This window comes from Eutrema salsugineum, unplaced genomic scaffold (assembly GCF_000478725.1).
Source record: "Eutrema salsugineum unplaced genomic scaffold, Eutsalg1_0 scaffold_5, whole genome shotgun sequence".
Lineage (NCBI taxonomy): Eukaryota > Viridiplantae > Streptophyta > Magnoliopsida > Brassicales > Brassicaceae > Eutrema > Eutrema salsugineum.
The window spans coordinates 4,962,151-4,976,774 of record NW_006256612.1 but is presented as its reverse complement, the minus strand read 5'-3'; the positions used below and the strand labels follow the sequence as shown (position 1 = coordinate 4,976,774).

At 36.9% G+C, this 14,624-nt stretch overlaps 6 protein-coding genes, 1 long non-coding RNA gene and 1 pseudogene across 7 annotated transcripts; 6 read left to right on the top strand and 2 right to left on the bottom strand.

Annotated features, from left to right (window-relative positions):
* The first annotated feature begins 569 nt into the window (after positions 1-569).
* Positions 570-1,167, top strand: LOC18992145 (auxin-responsive protein SAUR64). Its single transcript, XM_006415505.2, has one exon. The coding sequence runs from the start codon at positions 668-670 to the stop codon at positions 1,100-1,102; it is 435 nt and encodes a 144-aa protein (XP_006415568.1). The 5' UTR covers positions 570-667; the 3' UTR covers positions 1,103-1,167.
* Positions 1,168-2,164: 997 nt separating this feature from the next.
* Positions 2,165-2,601, top strand: LOC18992144 (annotated as a pseudogene).
* A 601-nt stretch (positions 2,602-3,202) lies between these two features.
* On the top strand, positions 3,203-4,300 carry LOC18992143 (membrane protein PM19L). The gene is made up of 4 exons (XM_006415503.2): positions 3,203-3,420; positions 3,543-3,762; positions 3,858-3,903; positions 4,011-4,300. Exons 1-4 carry the CDS (start codon positions 3,294-3,296, stop codon positions 4,095-4,097), a joined length of 480 nt encoding a protein of 159 aa, XP_006415566.1. The 5' UTR covers positions 3,203-3,293; the 3' UTR covers positions 4,098-4,300.
* Positions 4,301-4,380: 80 nt separating this feature from the next.
* On the bottom strand, positions 4,381-6,452 carry LOC18992142. Its single transcript, XM_006415502.2, has 4 exons — positions 6,192-6,452; positions 5,203-5,747; positions 5,024-5,119; positions 4,381-4,628 (listed from the first exon to the last, which is right to left on the bottom strand). The coding sequence occupies exons 1-3, from the start codon at positions 6,295-6,297 to the stop codon at positions 5,030-5,032; spliced, it is 741 nt and encodes a 246-aa protein (XP_006415565.1). The 5' UTR covers positions 6,298-6,452; the 3' UTR covers positions 4,381-4,628; positions 5,024-5,029.
* A 1,029-nt stretch (positions 6,453-7,481) lies between these two features.
* LOC18992141 lies at positions 7,482-7,901 on the top strand. The gene has a single exon (XM_006415501.1). The coding sequence runs from the start codon at positions 7,482-7,484 to the stop codon at positions 7,899-7,901; it is 420 nt and encodes a 139-aa protein (XP_006415564.1).
* A 196-nt stretch (positions 7,902-8,097) lies between these two features.
* On the bottom strand, positions 8,098-9,279 carry LOC112084177. The gene is made up of 2 exons (XR_002898147.1): positions 9,080-9,279; positions 8,098-8,328 (listed from the first exon to the last, which is right to left on the bottom strand). It is a non-coding gene; the product is annotated as an uncharacterized LOC112084177 (long non-coding RNA).
* A 172-nt stretch (positions 9,280-9,451) lies between these two features.
* On the top strand, positions 9,452-11,347 carry LOC18992140 (eukaryotic translation initiation factor 4E-3). The gene is made up of 5 exons (XM_006415500.2): positions 9,452-9,846; positions 10,290-10,455; positions 10,558-10,683; positions 10,923-10,988; positions 11,073-11,347. Exons 1-5 carry the CDS (start codon positions 9,512-9,514, stop codon positions 11,121-11,123), a joined length of 744 nt encoding a protein of 247 aa, XP_006415563.1. The 5' UTR covers positions 9,452-9,511; the 3' UTR covers positions 11,124-11,347.
* A 1,495-nt stretch (positions 11,348-12,842) lies between these two features.
* LOC112083989 (trichohyalin-like) lies at positions 12,843-14,150 on the top strand. The gene is made up of 7 exons (XM_024152221.1): positions 12,843-12,860; positions 12,944-13,018; positions 13,073-13,297; positions 13,383-13,481; positions 13,629-13,733; positions 13,831-13,929; positions 14,025-14,150. Exons 1-7 carry the CDS (start codon positions 12,843-12,845, stop codon positions 14,070-14,072), a joined length of 669 nt encoding a protein of 222 aa, XP_024007989.1. The 3' UTR covers positions 14,073-14,150.
* The last annotated feature ends 474 nt before the right edge of the window (positions 14,151-14,624 follow it).

Genomic DNA, 14,624 nt, shown 5'->3' with positions numbered 1-14,624 from the left:
AGAAGAAGAATAATAAACCCTACAAAGAAGGATTTGGGGGTTTTGTTCGAGTCTCTGTGGAGTTAGGCTAGGGCTTTGCCATTATATAGAAAACAGGTACAGCTTACGAGGGTATTCCGGTTTAGCTCGGTTTAATTTAATTAAAATCGGTATTCCGAATTTCTTAAGGTTTTGGCGGGGTTTTTCTTGAGAAGTGACAACATAAGAGGACCCATCTTCATTTCTTTCACCTCCAAAATGTCTTTGTAAAATGATTTTTTTTCAAACGTAAAAGGACAAACAATTTCTACATCTTTCATTCATTTGCACATCGTCTTTGTACCTACATATTTCTTATAATATATTTTTATACCCACATGGTCATGTCTTCTTCTTAGTTCTCACTATATATTGTATATAAATCCACAATTTGATTTCCAGATGGGATTGGTTACCCAACTTGGGACCCTTTTGTGTTTTGATCACAGACAAGAAAAAGAGAAGCATGTGTTTCTGTCTGGTTTGGCTTTGCTTTCCCTCTAAATCCTATTAATACTCCTTCTATATAATGCAACAAAGCTTATACCATTCTTCATCAATCACAACTTGCCTTAACTCAAAGAGTTCTGCAACACAAACTTACAACTAGTATCTTTTTGCTTTCTGATTTGCAAGCTTTTCTCAGAAAATGTTAAACACAAAGAAGATCATGAAGATGGCCAAGAAATGGCAACATAGAGCAGCCTTGAGCAGGAAAAGAATCTCCTTTCAGAGATCAAGTACTACTAGCAAATCAACTGCTGTAGAGAAGGGCTGTTTCGTGGTTTACACAGCAGATAAAATCCGCTTTGCTTTCCCAATAAGTTATCTGAGCAACTCTGTTTTCCAGGAGCTTCTGAAGATCTCTGAAGAAGAGTTTGGCCTCCCAACCGGTGGACCAATCATGTTGCCATTTGACTCAGTTTTCTTGAATTATCTCATCAAGTTGGTCCAACGAAGAGTGGATGGAGATACGGAAAAGGCTTTGATATTGTCAATCTCTAGTGCTAGATGCTCTTTACATTGTTCTTTTGAACTGCAAGAACAACAAAGTAGTATTACTCCACAATTGCTTGTATTTTAGAGTTTTAGAAAAATTATTTGTGCTTTGTAAAGTTTATAATGGATTAGATAGACAAGTTATTTCAGAAATACAAACTATTATTTTTTTCTCTCATCAAAACCAACTTCAATTGCAAACAAAAACAAATGACCTAATTTCAATACCAGTAGTGGCCACAGTTTCATATAAATTTTTGAAGAACAATCTTCTAGACGTTTCACTGAAACCGTTTTGCAGCTCATTTTGAGACATATTTACTCTGCAAACGTTTCAATTCAATAAGATTGCGTGCCTTTTTCAGATAGCCGTATGTACATTCTGTGAGTCGAATTGAACAAACTTCAAGTTCCAATTATGTTGCTATAGAGGATAAACTTGGGAAAATAATGAAGAACAAGAAAAAGTTCTAGCCTACGTACTTAGTTAGAATTATTTGCAAAGATTTAAGTTCTTCTCTCTACAACATTTACCAAAACATAGTTTAAAAATTATCCACCCCTTAAATATAATATTTCCTAAAATTTTATAGATTCATCACTGACAAAAGGGTAACAGAGGAGTGGCGTTTTAAACTTCAATCTATGAAACTTTTTCTATTCATTTACCTTTTCTTTGATTGGTGAACAAGTATTCAAGGACGAAGACAATTCTGAATCACAGAAATTAATATTCAAAGAACCCACTAACCTACCATAACCACTACATTTTCTCGAGGTTTCAACTCCTCTGAGAACATCGAAGGACGTCTAACATCTTTAATTTACTTGCACATGTCTCTGCATCTAAATATTGTTAACTGTATATTAATACAAGAATTATACCCACATGGTTTTTGTCTTCTCTCCAGATGTTTCAATCCACAAGTTAGCAGATATGATTGATTTCTAACTTGGGACCCTTGAGACAAGAAATACAGAAGCATGTGTTGGGTTGCTCTAAGTACGTTCATCTAAGCTGTAGTAGTCTCTCCTTATATATAATGCAACAATCCTATTGCATTCTTCATCACTCACAACTTGCATCCAGAGAGTTCTACAAGAAGTTAACAATCTTTTTCTTTTTTGCGTTCCTTTCTGTAAAATATTTTCCCTGAAAATAATGGTGAATACAAAGAAGCTAATCAAGATGGCCAAGAAATGACAACAGAGCGCAGCCCTCCACAGGAAAAGAATCTCATTTCAGAGATCATTTCAGAGATCTGTAGCTCAACCGCTGCAGAGAAGGGCTGTTTTGTGGTTTACACAGCTGATAAACTCCGCTTTGCTTTTCCGATAAGTTACCTGAGCAACTCTGTTTTCCAAGGGCTCTTGAAGATCGCTGAAGAAGAGTTTGGCCTCCCCACGGAAGGACCAATCACCTTGCCATTCGATTCGATTTTCTTGGAGTATCTAATCGGTCGAAAGAAGAATGGATGGAGATACCTAAAAGGCCCTGATAATGTCAATCTCTAGTGCTAAGTGTTCTTTACAATGTTCTTTGCAACAAAAGGACAGAGTAATCAACAATTGCTTGTATTCTAGAGTTTCCAAAGAGAACATATAGATTTTTTTGTAAAGATTCAGATTAATTTTTGTTTACTTTATACTACACAAAAATTACTTTTTTTCTCTATTTGAAGAGGGGAAACTGGATTTGAAGTACAAAAATTACTTTTGTTCCGAAATGGTTTTCGGTTGCTCCATCTTTAAGTTTAGGGTTTCCCTCAAAACAAAATAAAAAAAAATAAACGAGGAAGAATTACTAAGATGCTATTTGGATATTAAATTAATGTACCAACGAAAAAAAAATCTGTTATTTCGCCAAAATTATTGAGAACTGTTTAAGAAGAAGTACCATGTCTCAACTGGATAAAAAGCAATTAATAAGGAGACATACAAACTGCCAAAGAATCTAGCTTTTGTCTTCTGTAAGATCATCTTAAAAAACTATTGAAAAATTGGACAATACTTTCTACAAGTACAAAGAGCAAAGCCAAGAATCTTGGGTTTTATGAATTTTGCCTTCAACTTGAAGCTATGAACTTTACAACTCTCTAATAAACCTTTCTTTATCACCAGCAGCCTTAACAAGAAAAGAACAATGCAAGATAGTATATAAAGTAAGCTTCATTATGCCTCATTCAAAACAATAAGATCAAAACTAATTAACTTTCCTCAATCTTCTTTTTTCTTCTCTCTTCTCTCCCGGTTTTGTAGTTTTTCAAAAGGCGAAAATGGCGGGTGAGCAAATGAAACCTGTTGCTTCTCTACTTCTGGTGTTGAACTTCTGCATGTATGTGATTGTTCTAGGGATTGGAGGATGGGCCATGAACCGAGCCATCGACCATGGTTTCCAAATCGGTAAAGAACACGATCAAACTTCTGACTCATCTCCAATGATGGTTTGGTTGGTTTATGGTATTTTCTTTGTTGTTCTTTAACTTCTAACATTTCGGGTTCTTTTGAAAACGAATTATGAGCAGGCCCTGATTTCAATCTTCCAGCACATTTCTCCCCAATTTATTTTCCGATGGGAAACGCAGCCACAGGATTCTTTGTGACATTCGCGTTACTGGCGGGAGTAGTTGGTGCGGCTTCCACAATCTCAGGCCTTAGCCACATTCGTTCTTGGACCGTGGGAAGCTTGCCGGCTACAGCCACTGCTGCAACTATTGCATGGACCCTCACACTCCTTGCCATGGGGTAATAATAATAAAACTATATTGGCCTCTCTCTCGAAAACACATCCTTGTTTTTGAGACATTGATGATAAAGACTAATCATTCTTTCATCAACAGATTCGCATGGAAAGAAATCGAGCTTCACGTGCGAAATGCAAAACTGGTGAGACTTGTCTCTGCTATTCCCAAATCTTATAGATTCAATTTTGGAAAACCCACAATTTATTGACTTCATGTTCACTCTCCCTTTCTGTGTCTTCTTCTCTGTAGAGAACCATGGAGGCGTTCTTGATCATACTCTCAGTCACACAGCTTCTTTACATTGCCGCTGTTCACGGCGTGAGGAGACCTTCTTAAGGAATCATGGGCTTTTCGGTTTTTTTTTTTCTCTTATGTATCAATCATCCAAAACTTGGGATTGAGTGTGTGAGTGTTTGTGTGTGTGTGAGTTTATTTTCATAGGAAGTCGATAAATTCATGCATTCTTTGTGTACAAAAGGATCCGATCTTGTTTTATGTGTGTGTCACTTTGTGTTCATGGAATAAAATCAAACTTTGAGGCTTCAAATGGATCACACCTCTACATATATCTAATGAACTAGATAGAGAAGAAGATAAATAAAAATTGTGGTAATTGATAAAAGAAAATAGAGCTATATAAATTTAGTCTCATGAATCTAAAATCCATTTAATGAACAAATGAAGACTGTAATTCAAAAAGAAATGAACATTTTTAACCCTGTTGAGGATGTTGGTCTTGTTCGTATGTTGCTAAAAGCCGCCCACATTATTATCTATCAAAGACAATGTACAGAGAATAGTGTACGGACTGTGAATCCTGTTTTTGCGGTTGTCTTTGAGCTTTGGCTGTCCACCTTTATCTAAATCCTGCTCTTCCGCAGAACAATGCAGATAAGACATGTTAATGAGACTGGTATACGTACCAACACAATGTTGTTAAAAATTACTCACGACACAAAAGGATTTGATCCCTTATCTAGTTGTGTTTTTAATAGCTTAGTATCTGACATTAGTTCCAAATAACTGTAGAAGAAATAATTAGAAAAGCCTCTCCCAGAAGGGTTTCAAAGTGGATAAACTGACTGAAACTCTGAGGTATACAATCTACTTAAGAGCCACTCACAATCCAAGATTCTAACTCCATGATCCATCTTACTAGACCATTTAGAAGGTTAGAAGATTAAATGAAGTAGTTTCCGTAGGATCCCATGGAATCATCACAAAAACAGGACGCATTGTAGGTCATGGAAGATAAGACTAACCTGTATTTATCTGTCAGATCCTGTCATAGCATCAAACAAACCGCAGCAACTTAACCACGAAGTTCGGACGGCTGGTGGACCAGGCAGTAAAAGACGCTGCATACATCCAGGAGATTCAGCCAACTGAAAAGAGAGGGAATTCACAAGTAGATAATGCAAGAAGGAGAAAGAGATGCTACCTTTTCCTCAGAGGATACTGTAACTTCAGATTCTCTTACATTCTCTACTTTTTTGCTTGTTCCAACAGCAGATCCTGGAAGAGTAACCACCTTACTATTATCTTTTCCCAGTGACGGAGATGGATGCTTTTCATCTTTCTCAGACTTCTGCTTGACCAAATTTGAGTGTGTTGAGGTCTCAACGTGCTTACTCTTTTCAGAAATGACTACTTTGGATACAGAAGCCGCAGGCTCTACAGAACCGACAACAGGAGTGATTTGCAAGACTGTTTTACCATAGGTATCCTGACAAGCTACATTTTTGGCATTGTGAGCACTGTTTTCAGAAGAGGAATTGCGGGCAAGACTTTTCTGGCAATCCGTTCCTCTTTCAACAGCAATAACATTTGCATCTCTTGATGTCTCTTTAGCAGAGCCCTTCACCGGACCAGATGATAGAGAAGCAGATGGATCTTTTGTCCCACATTCTTCATTTCCTTGAGAACCAGCGGAACTCACATTGCCATCACTTTCCCTCTCATCTTGGCTTCCATGTTCATCATGTCCTGAGATTTTTTTTTGGTTAAATTCAAAGATCAAACAAAAAACTACTGAGCACAGAAAGCTACTGAAAAAAATGATAAGAGAAAACGATCAAGCACTTGTTACAAATCCTATGAAAGTCATGGACGGTGTGTTCTTCTTCTTCATCAGTCCAACAAAGCCATGACTCGAAGCATTGTTTCTCAATTTATAGAAAGATCTTAGCTCAAAACAGATAATCAACTAATTCCAAAGAACAAGTGAGATGAGAATAAACTTAGACGGAACAAAAGGCACGGATTATTACTAAGCAGGAATCAAAACAGATCTCTATACACCAATCATGAAAATGGTTAATTCGAGACGCGATAAACTTGCGGAGACTATACTAATGAAGACAAATCAATCGACCTAGCAACAACAAATAATCCGGAAGCCAAAATCGAGCGGAGCAGAATGAAATGTACCATGAAGATTAACGCCATTGAAACCCTTATTGTTTGTACTCGTTCCAATCGCTTCTTGTTGCTTCTTCTTCTTCAACGCCTTTCTCTTTTTCGCACCGGACGGCATGATCGATCGGGACGATGGATTTTCTCGCCCAAAGAATTTGAATGAAATTTTCCGTTCACTTCAAAGTTTCTCTTTCTCTCTCGCTGCAGTGTGAGGTAGGTGTGTGTGTGTGGACTGCGTTCTCCTTTTTGTCTCTATATGAAATATGTTGGGGAAACCAGAATCTCCCGTAAAGGAAAGAGATAAGGAGAGTCTTCGTTTTGTTGTTGATTATTCTTTTTTTAATTTATTTCTATTCAACCTTGCCCAAAATTAATTTATTTTGTTCAAACCGTAATAGCATTTCCATATTTATTTTCTCTTTATTTATTCATTTCCATACATCCAAATAAAACCTGATGGTGAAAATGCTGTACAAATAGAAGGAAAAATATGGTGAAATTTGTTTTTCCTTTAGAAAACTATCATTTGAAATGAAAGAGTGAATTTTTTATTTCATTAATTCATCCCTTGGAAAAACTAAATTTGTGAACGAATTTTTTTTTAAAAAAATTGATATATTTTTAAACGAAATTAATAAAACGAAATTATTTATCTATCATTTTCATCTTTGTTCCACTGAGTATTCTATTGACAACCATTTGTGAAAAATATTACTGCCAGTCCGGACAGTATTTACATGATCGTTGTCAACGTTTTTGACTATTTACTGCGAGTTATATTTATCACGGTAAGATCTACTACTATTACTTTAGCAAGTTGCTATTTTAGAACCTATGGTTTCATATCCGAATCAATGCACTAGGCGTAGGCCAATGATAAATCAAATAAATCATTGACATTTCTTTTCAAACCTATTTTGTAAATTTGAGATTAAAAGAATAAACTAACTTTGTAAACTAAAACAGAATATCCTTTTTCTGACCTTTTAAATATAGTTTGTGTGTTGACAAAAAAAAAATACAGTTAAGAATTAGAGAACGATCCAAACACTTTTTAAGTAAGAGGACTTTGTCAGTAGAGACTAAAGAGAAGACACAGACTTTGTGAAGAGCATGATCATGGATTACCACAAACTTAAGCTAAAGACTCAAAAACGTGAAACCCACCTGCCAAGAAACACAAAATCCATGGCTATAAAAGAAAATCCACCAAGGCACAAAGCAACACAGACCCACTTCTTGTATTTGTTCTCTCTCAGAACTTGCTTTTGCTTAAGAGTTAAGACAAGCAATAACACAAAGATGAGAACCACTGCATCACTTGTTACATTCAACCAGAAGATTATGCAGCGTTGTAAGAAACTCCTTATCAGAATCACCAGAAGCTGTCCTAGACGCCAATATCGGCGTTTGAAACTTCAGAAAGGTTCTTCCTCATCATCATCATCATCATCTGGGAAGCAAGTCACCAGAGTTTTGGCTTCATTCTTCCTCTCCTTCCAAAAGAAGAAGCAGAAGAAGGAGAAGATGAAGCGGCTTAACGAACTCAGGAGTTTCTCGGATTCTGTCAGTGAAAAGAAGGCTTCGAATCATGAATCAAGAAAGAAGGTATTCCCTTCCGGTCTCACGCCCTCTTGCCTTGGTCAAAGTAAGGCTCATTCAAAAGAAGTCTCACAAGATCATGATGCACGTAGAGACAGCACAAGCACATTCCTTCCATGACTCAAAAGTCAAAACTATACAAGATCATTTCTATTGCTTTCAACTTGATTCTGTGGATGTTATAGGATCTCTCAGTGTCAATAATTTTTTTTACACCATGACCTTAAACTGACTCCCTCAAGATGTATTATGAGTGCAAAATAAATTCTTTGTATAGCAGGATCTCAATAAGATTGATGTGTATGATTCAAATATCTATTGGAAGAACTTTGAATTAAGAATCAGAACATGATTATAGTTCAGGAATACAAATAAAAGAGAAGATAGACATCAAAATTTTTATACATCTATCCTACAAGCACGGACCAATGGCTTCATTCCTTACCCCAACCTTTGAGGCATACACATATCATATCAACTCACCGGTTCCAACCAGGTGAATATACTTGGATCAGCTCTTGGCAACATCTCTGCTGTTTGATATAACCTAACATCAACGGAAAAGAATGCAATATATGAAACTGTTCTCAACAAAGAAAATGATTACCGAGCAAGACCAAAACCAAAACAAATTTACACACTTTATGCAGCAGCTAAAAGGAACAGAGAAAAAGGATTTCCGCCAATAGAAGCAAAAACTTTGAGGCTTGAGAAACTCGTATTCAGGGCCTTAAATTCCTCAAAGAATAATGCTTCATATTAATCCTAATAGCGACCTTACTTTAACCACACCACACTACTTCTTCACAAACCTCAAATTACCACAGCTAATTGGGCTATGACACTAAGCTTCTATGATATGCTAAGCCATTACATTAGACATCAAAACTAAAATCGAAAACAAAGTTGTTTATCATCAAATGCTCAGATTCTGTGAAGAACTGAAATAAATGTGCCATTTTAAAACTTTCACAATGCATTTTTTATTCACGGCTTCCGGTTAATCAAAAATCCAAGCTTCAAACACTATTCATATCAGCAAATAAGCAATACTTTCCGAATTAACACCCACCGAAACAAAAAAGGGAAAAATCACCAAAAGCAAAACCAACTTCGTTCACATTCTAGAATCGATATGTATGATTTTGTAGAAATTACGAAGCTAAAACCCTAACAATCCACAAACCCACAGCCAACATTACATCAGAGAACTAGAAAAATGCGACGCAACACAACAAATTGAGATCAGGAACCACATTACCGCGAAAGAAAATCGGAACTAGGATAGCAAATCATACCATTTCCAACGAATCTATACGAGGCTGAGAGAAGTGAATCCATGGCCGTAACTGTGCAGAGATCCTGTATTGGCAACTAGAAGATGGTCTTAAACCCTAGATTTACTGAGTATTTAAGTAAAGTGAGGTTTAAAGAGAGAAAAAGAGAAAGAGCACAGATATCGATAGAAGAGTGTGAGAGAGAGAGAGAGACTCGTTGCCGTTACGCGAGTGAAGGATTCTTTGGTTTTGTCGCTGTTTACTCCGAATTAAAAAAAAAATAAAAATAAAAATACCCCGCGCATTTTCATTAGGCTGAGTATGGGCCGTTAATGGGCTAACACTAAGCTTTATGTTGGACAAATATATATCTCTCCATCTCCGTCTACAACAGAGGACGGACTCGACGGAGCGAAACGGAAAAGTAACTGATCGAGCCGAGCAAGAGAGAAAATGGTGGTTGAGGAGGATTCTTCAGTATCGACGATTATGGCGGAAGAGAATCTCGATCCTAACACCGCGAACCCTAGCCGTATAGAGAAGCAGCATGTTCCGGCGATTAAGGCTATCCGCGGCGGCGAAGAAGGTCCGTCGAAGGGGAAAACGATTCTGTGCGGTGGAAAGGACAATGTGTCGAAGAAATCAACCACCGTAATCCAAAATTCGCACTCGTTCCAGAATTCTTGGACCATCTGGTTCGATAATCCTTCCTCGAAATCGTATCAAGCTACATGGGGAAGCTCTTTGAGAACCTTGTACACATTCGCGACTATCGAGGAGTTCTGGAGGTGAGATTTATGTTGAATACTTCTCTTTCTTGTTATCTCGTTTGGTATTTTCTTTGCAAATCTGGACGGAATTTGGAAAAATCATTCTGAGGCAGAACCAGTAGTATAGGGATCCGGTGATTTCTGCTTACGATGTCTTTTGTTCTATTGGTTTACGGATGCATTTTTGCTCAATTTTCCCTTGCCTTGATCTTAAATTCACAGTAATAGAACAGTTTCTTCTTGGATTAGCTCAAGCTTTGTATTGGAGAATGCTTATATTGTATCTGTGCGTCATACATCAGAATCTGATCAGCTGCTCGTGATTGTTTCCATCTGAGAAGCTAGTTTGGTTTTTGTTTGCGTTTCTTTTCTTCTGCGTTTAGGTTTCCTCTATCTTAAGGTATCCTGTTTGATGTCATGGATGAGTTTTAAAGCGCGGGCTTGTTAACTACTTGATGCAGTCTTTACAATAACATGCATCCTCCAACCAAGTGGGTTCCAGGGGCTGATCTTTACTGCTTCAAACATAAAATTGAACCAAAATGGGAAGATCCTACTTGTGCTGATGGAGGAAAGTGGACTATGATGTTCCCTAAGGCTAAACTGGAATCTAATTGGCTTAACACGGTATTGTAACATTCGGGAGTTGATTGTAGTTTTCCTTAAGCCATATGTTGCTTGTTGGAGGCATCTTTTGATTTTTTTTTTTCTTTTGTCTGCTTGTTTTAGTTACTTGCGTTAGTTGGTGAGCAATTTGAGCAAGGAGATGAGATTTGTGGGGCAGTTTTGAATTTCAGAACAAGAGGGGACAAGATCTCTCTATGGACAAAGAACGCTGCAAATGAGAAGGCACAGGTAAAATTCATCGATGCTTTTATGTATATGATTTATGTAGTAATACAAAAGGCTTGTTTTTGAGGAAACACAACATGTAGATAGTGGATTTCCTGAGGTCCCTAATAGTGCTTAACCAAAAACTGATAGGGAATCTACACGATAAGAGAATTCTAATCCTTGTTTTGTTTCCTTCATATAAAACTCATAACACTGGCTTAATATTGGTGCAATTTAATCCGATGTTCTGTTTGCTGCAGCTAAGCATTGGGAAACAGTGGAAGGAACTTCTTGGTTACAATGAGTCAATCGGATTCATATATCATGTAAGTACTTCTTCAACATCTTTTTGTGTTCTCTTAAAACTACATTGGTTCGTGCTATTGTGACTTTGTCCAATTTCTTTTCAGGAGGATGCAAAGACTCTTGATCGTAATGCTAAACCTCGATACACTGTATGATTCACGTTTGACTTCTCAGCTTCCGGGAGAGAAAAAGAAGACTCAAAAGGGAAGTCATATGAGAGAATAGGACCTTTTAGTTGCTTCTGATTCTATCTTCTACTTGTAAAAAGGATGCACATTTTGGGTTTGAGGTGATCAGTATTCTCTCACTTTCAAACTAGCAGAATTGGTGAAATAGGTTGTAATCAAATGTACATGTTTTTCGTAATTTTCATAGTGGTATACAGAAAAAGAAAATTTGAAAAATTAAAATTTCTTATCGTTACAGTCAATTGTCATAGTTATATACTTATTTTGTTAAGTATCATTTGGAGCTCACTCTGTTATTGGTTATGTTTTTTCTTATAACCATAACAGAATAGCTGTTGAACAAAAAGAAAAAAAAAATCCATAAAAAATCACCCAGAATTTATTTCCCGCCAAACCCAAACCTTTAGTTTGTTTCGTGTAAAAACAGAAAAGTCATTAAACACGCATATATCTTGGGTCGTTGGATGGATTACAACGGAAATAATTTTCAAACATCAAAGTTTTAGGGTTTTGGATTTAAAGAATCAATCCTTCTTTGATTTTATTTGCAGCGAACAAAGAAGGAAGAGAGAATAAAAAAGAGGAATAAGAGAGAAGATCGTTGGCATTGACAAAAGATGTCGAAGAAACGCAACTTAATGTCAGACGCTCTGAAGGATCTGCTAGAAGCTCAGAGAACAGAGTCGAGATCCATGGAAGTTACCAAGGTAAGAAAATACAAGAAACTGAACAAGAACTTTCTCTGCTATTTCAAACTCACGATGTTCCTACTGTGATATTTACTCAATTGATTTGGCGATTAGGTTACACTTAGATTGGTCCTTACGATATGGTATCTAGAGAACTACTTGATGATAGAAGTCAAAGACGCCATGAAACAGAGTCGAGATAGACCTCGCGGCTATGTTCTTGCGAAGGGTGATGTTTTCATTTAAGCGTTTTGCTTTTAATTTTGATATTCAGGGTCGAAATCACGATTTGGGGCCGAACGAATCTGATGAGAGAACAGATCGGAGACACGAAAGAGAGCCAAAATCCTCGGCAAAGAAGAGGGTAACGAAACTTGACAAGAGCTCGCTACTCTGTTCTTTACTGCGGATTATATCATTATGATAAAACAGAGTCGATGCCGTTTTCTTAGGGGAATGAAGACTCTGGTTTAAGAATGAACGAAGCCGGTCAGATTCGTGACCAAAGAGAGTTAGACGCAGATACACTGAGACAACTGATACTGAGAGATGTTGAGGTGTCACGGAGGAGAAACCATGAAACAGAGTCGAGATTCTTGCCACAGAATAAGACGGTAAAAGAAACTAACTTTGTTAGAAACTGAGTATATTTTGTTTGATTTAACTTTTTCCTTTTTCAATTTTGATTCTCAGGCTACAAAGATTGATTGGGTTTGGGGAAGGAGTGAACCCAAAAGGACATTTGATGAGAGAACTCTGATACACGAATTTTCTCAGTCGAGTGAATCCAAAAGGATACTTGATGAGAGGTCTCTAAGTGAGTATATAGTTCGTCCCTTTGAAAAAGTTTGTCAGGATTATGAAAATACTGGTCTGTGTAGCCTTGGAAGACGTTGCCTTTTCAATCATCCTCGTTGTAAGGTGCAAACTTCTTGGATTATCTCAAAATCTAATCATATTTCAACTTCATTTCAGTAGTAACAAGAATCTGTAGTATATGGATTCTTCTTGTCTGGTTTTAGTCTTTACTTTATTTGAAAGATAGATAAGCTCTCGACCAGAGTTGTTTACTGAACAACTTTCTCTTTCTGTATGCAGTTTTTTCTGAGAGGAAATTGTGAGAAAGGCTCAGCTTGTAGATTTATTCACCCAAAGGGCAAGGATTTTTCTGTTGTACCTGAGCATCAGATGATAAGTTTTTCTTATCCATATTATAATGAGTGGCAGATAGCTCAAGAGATTGTGCAGAAACAGAAACAGAGAGATATTGAGATGCGAAGGAAACAGGCTGCAGAGAGTTTGGAGGGAGAAAGAGTAAACGTTGAAAAACTGAAACAAGATCTGATTCTCTTCTTCACTGGTATTGCAAGGAGAAAAGACGAATCGACACAGAGAGATAGTGAGAGACAAGAGAAAGAGGCTGAAGAGAGTGTGGAGGAACTAGTATTGAAGGTAAAGAAAGCTGAAACAAGATCTGATTTTCTTCTTTACTGTGATTTGCAAGGAGAAAAGGAACAGTGACTCTGTTAATTTTTAGGCAAAAGCTATTACGGATTCCCAAGTGCATGAAGGTTCCGAAGAAATATTAAGACAAATGACTGATGAAATAGTGGAGAGATTCAAGCGAGCAAAGAAGGTAAAGAAATTTGACTTTGTTCTTATCTTGTTTTCCTGTGTACAGTCACTTATGATCCCGAGTCCTTGACTTAACTCGCTTGCTTGACTGATGTTTATATTTTTTTTGATGTTCTGAGTAACTTATACGGATGTGTTTAATCCTCAGGAAAAAGCTATTCCAGATTCCCGAGGGCCTGAAAGATTCAGAGATATAACTCAAAAGACTCAAATACATGATGAAATAGTGGAGGGATACAGACGAGCGAGGAAGGTAAGGAAATTGAATAAGGCCTGACTTTGTCCCTTTTAAAAAAAAAAAACTGACTTCAATCACTCCTTGCTTTCTCTTCAAACAAAAATAATTGTAGGAGAATCGCAGCGTCAATGCTCAAGAGAATCAGAGACAGAGAAATATTGAGATGCAGAGGAAAGAGGATGAAGAGAGTGTGGAGGAGCAAATATTGAAGGTAAAGAAACAGACAAAAAGAAAGAGGATCTGATTATGTTCTTAAGAGGAGAAAGAGAAAAGAACCTTACTCTGTTTTGATTTACTTATTCTCAGGAGAAGCACGCTCATGATAACCCGAACCAGCGGGGAACAGAGACGTAGAGATTGTTGAGAAAGAAATTAGGGAAGGTAGTAGAGTTGATCAGGTGTTTGGATTGAATCATCAACATTTTCTCTCAGTCGTTAATTAGTTATCTTCAAAGAGAACCTCTCAGATTCCTTGGAACACAAGAAACCGATTTATGTTTTCGATTTTAGTCTTGTGATTGTTGTTTAGTTCAGTTGATTGAATTCACTCGTAAAGATTAAGGTCATGCAAAATTATAGCTATATATAGTTCGGGAAATTATTATAAGTGCAATCACATAAAAAAGATATTCTCATCATATCAAAATTTACACCTCAAAAACATACCGTATTATTACTACGCATAAATTCATTTGATGAAACATTAATACAAATGATGAAATAAACTGTAGAAAGATTAGAGCTAAGGGGTTAAAGTGATCGTCATTCTCTTACTTTGAAACTATAATGGTTTTAATCAAAATATCAGAGTCGAGAGTCTTGCCACATAAGAAGAGGGTAAAGAGACTACCTTGTTAACACAGAGTACATTTTGTTTTTCGTGTGGAAGTGAAAAAAGAAAGCATA

Excerpts from the sequence above, each read along its gene's own strand:
- LOC18992141 (XM_006415501.1), top strand. The coding sequence starts at position 7,482 with ATGAGAACCACTGCATCACTTGTTACATTCAACCAGAAGATTATGCAG.
- LOC18992145 (XM_006415505.2), top strand. The coding sequence starts at position 668 with ATGTTAAACACAAAGAAGATCATGAAGATGGCCAAGAAATGGCAACAT.
- LOC18992140 (XM_006415500.2), top strand. The coding sequence starts at position 9,512 with ATGGTGGTTGAGGAGGATTCTTCAGTATCGACGATTATGGCGGAAGAG. Across the intron at positions 10,456-10,557 it reads AATCTAATTGGCTTAACACG|TTACTTGCGTTAGTTGGTGA; the intron begins GTATTGTAACAT and ends TGCTTGTTTTAG. Across the intron at positions 10,989-11,072 it reads CAATCGGATTCATATATCAT|GAGGATGCAAAGACTCTTGA; the intron begins GTAAGTACTTCT and ends ATTTCTTTTCAG.
- LOC18992143 (XM_006415503.2), top strand. The coding sequence starts at position 3,294 with ATGGCGGGTGAGCAAATGAAACCTGTTGCTTCTCTACTTCTGGTGTTG. Across the intron at positions 3,763-3,857 it reads CTCACACTCCTTGCCATGGG|ATTCGCATGGAAAGAAATCG; the intron begins GTAATAATAATA and ends TTTCATCAACAG. Across the intron at positions 3,904-4,010 it reads ACGTGCGAAATGCAAAACTG|AGAACCATGGAGGCGTTCTT; the intron begins GTGAGACTTGTC and ends TCTTCTCTGTAG.
- LOC18992142 (XM_006415502.2), bottom strand. The coding sequence starts at position 6,297 with ATGCCGTCCGGTGCGAAAAAGAGAAAGGCGTTGAAGAAGAAGAAGCAA. Across the intron at positions 5,748-6,191 it reads CAATGGCGTTAATCTTCATG|GACATGATGAACATGGAAGC; the intron begins GTACATTTCATT and ends AAAAAATCTCAG. Across the intron at positions 5,120-5,202 it reads CAGTATCCTCTGAGGAAAAG|CGTCTTTTACTGCCTGGTCC; the intron begins GTAGCATCTCTT and ends GGATGTATGCAG.
- LOC112083989 (XM_024152221.1), top strand. Across the intron at positions 13,482-13,628 it reads GATTCAAGCGAGCAAAGAAG|GAAAAAGCTATTCCAGATTC; the intron begins GTAAAGAAATTT and ends TTTAATCCTCAG. Across the intron at positions 13,930-14,024 it reads TGGAGGAGCAAATATTGAAG|GAGAAGCACGCTCATGATAA; the intron begins GTAAAGAAACAG and ends ACTTATTCTCAG.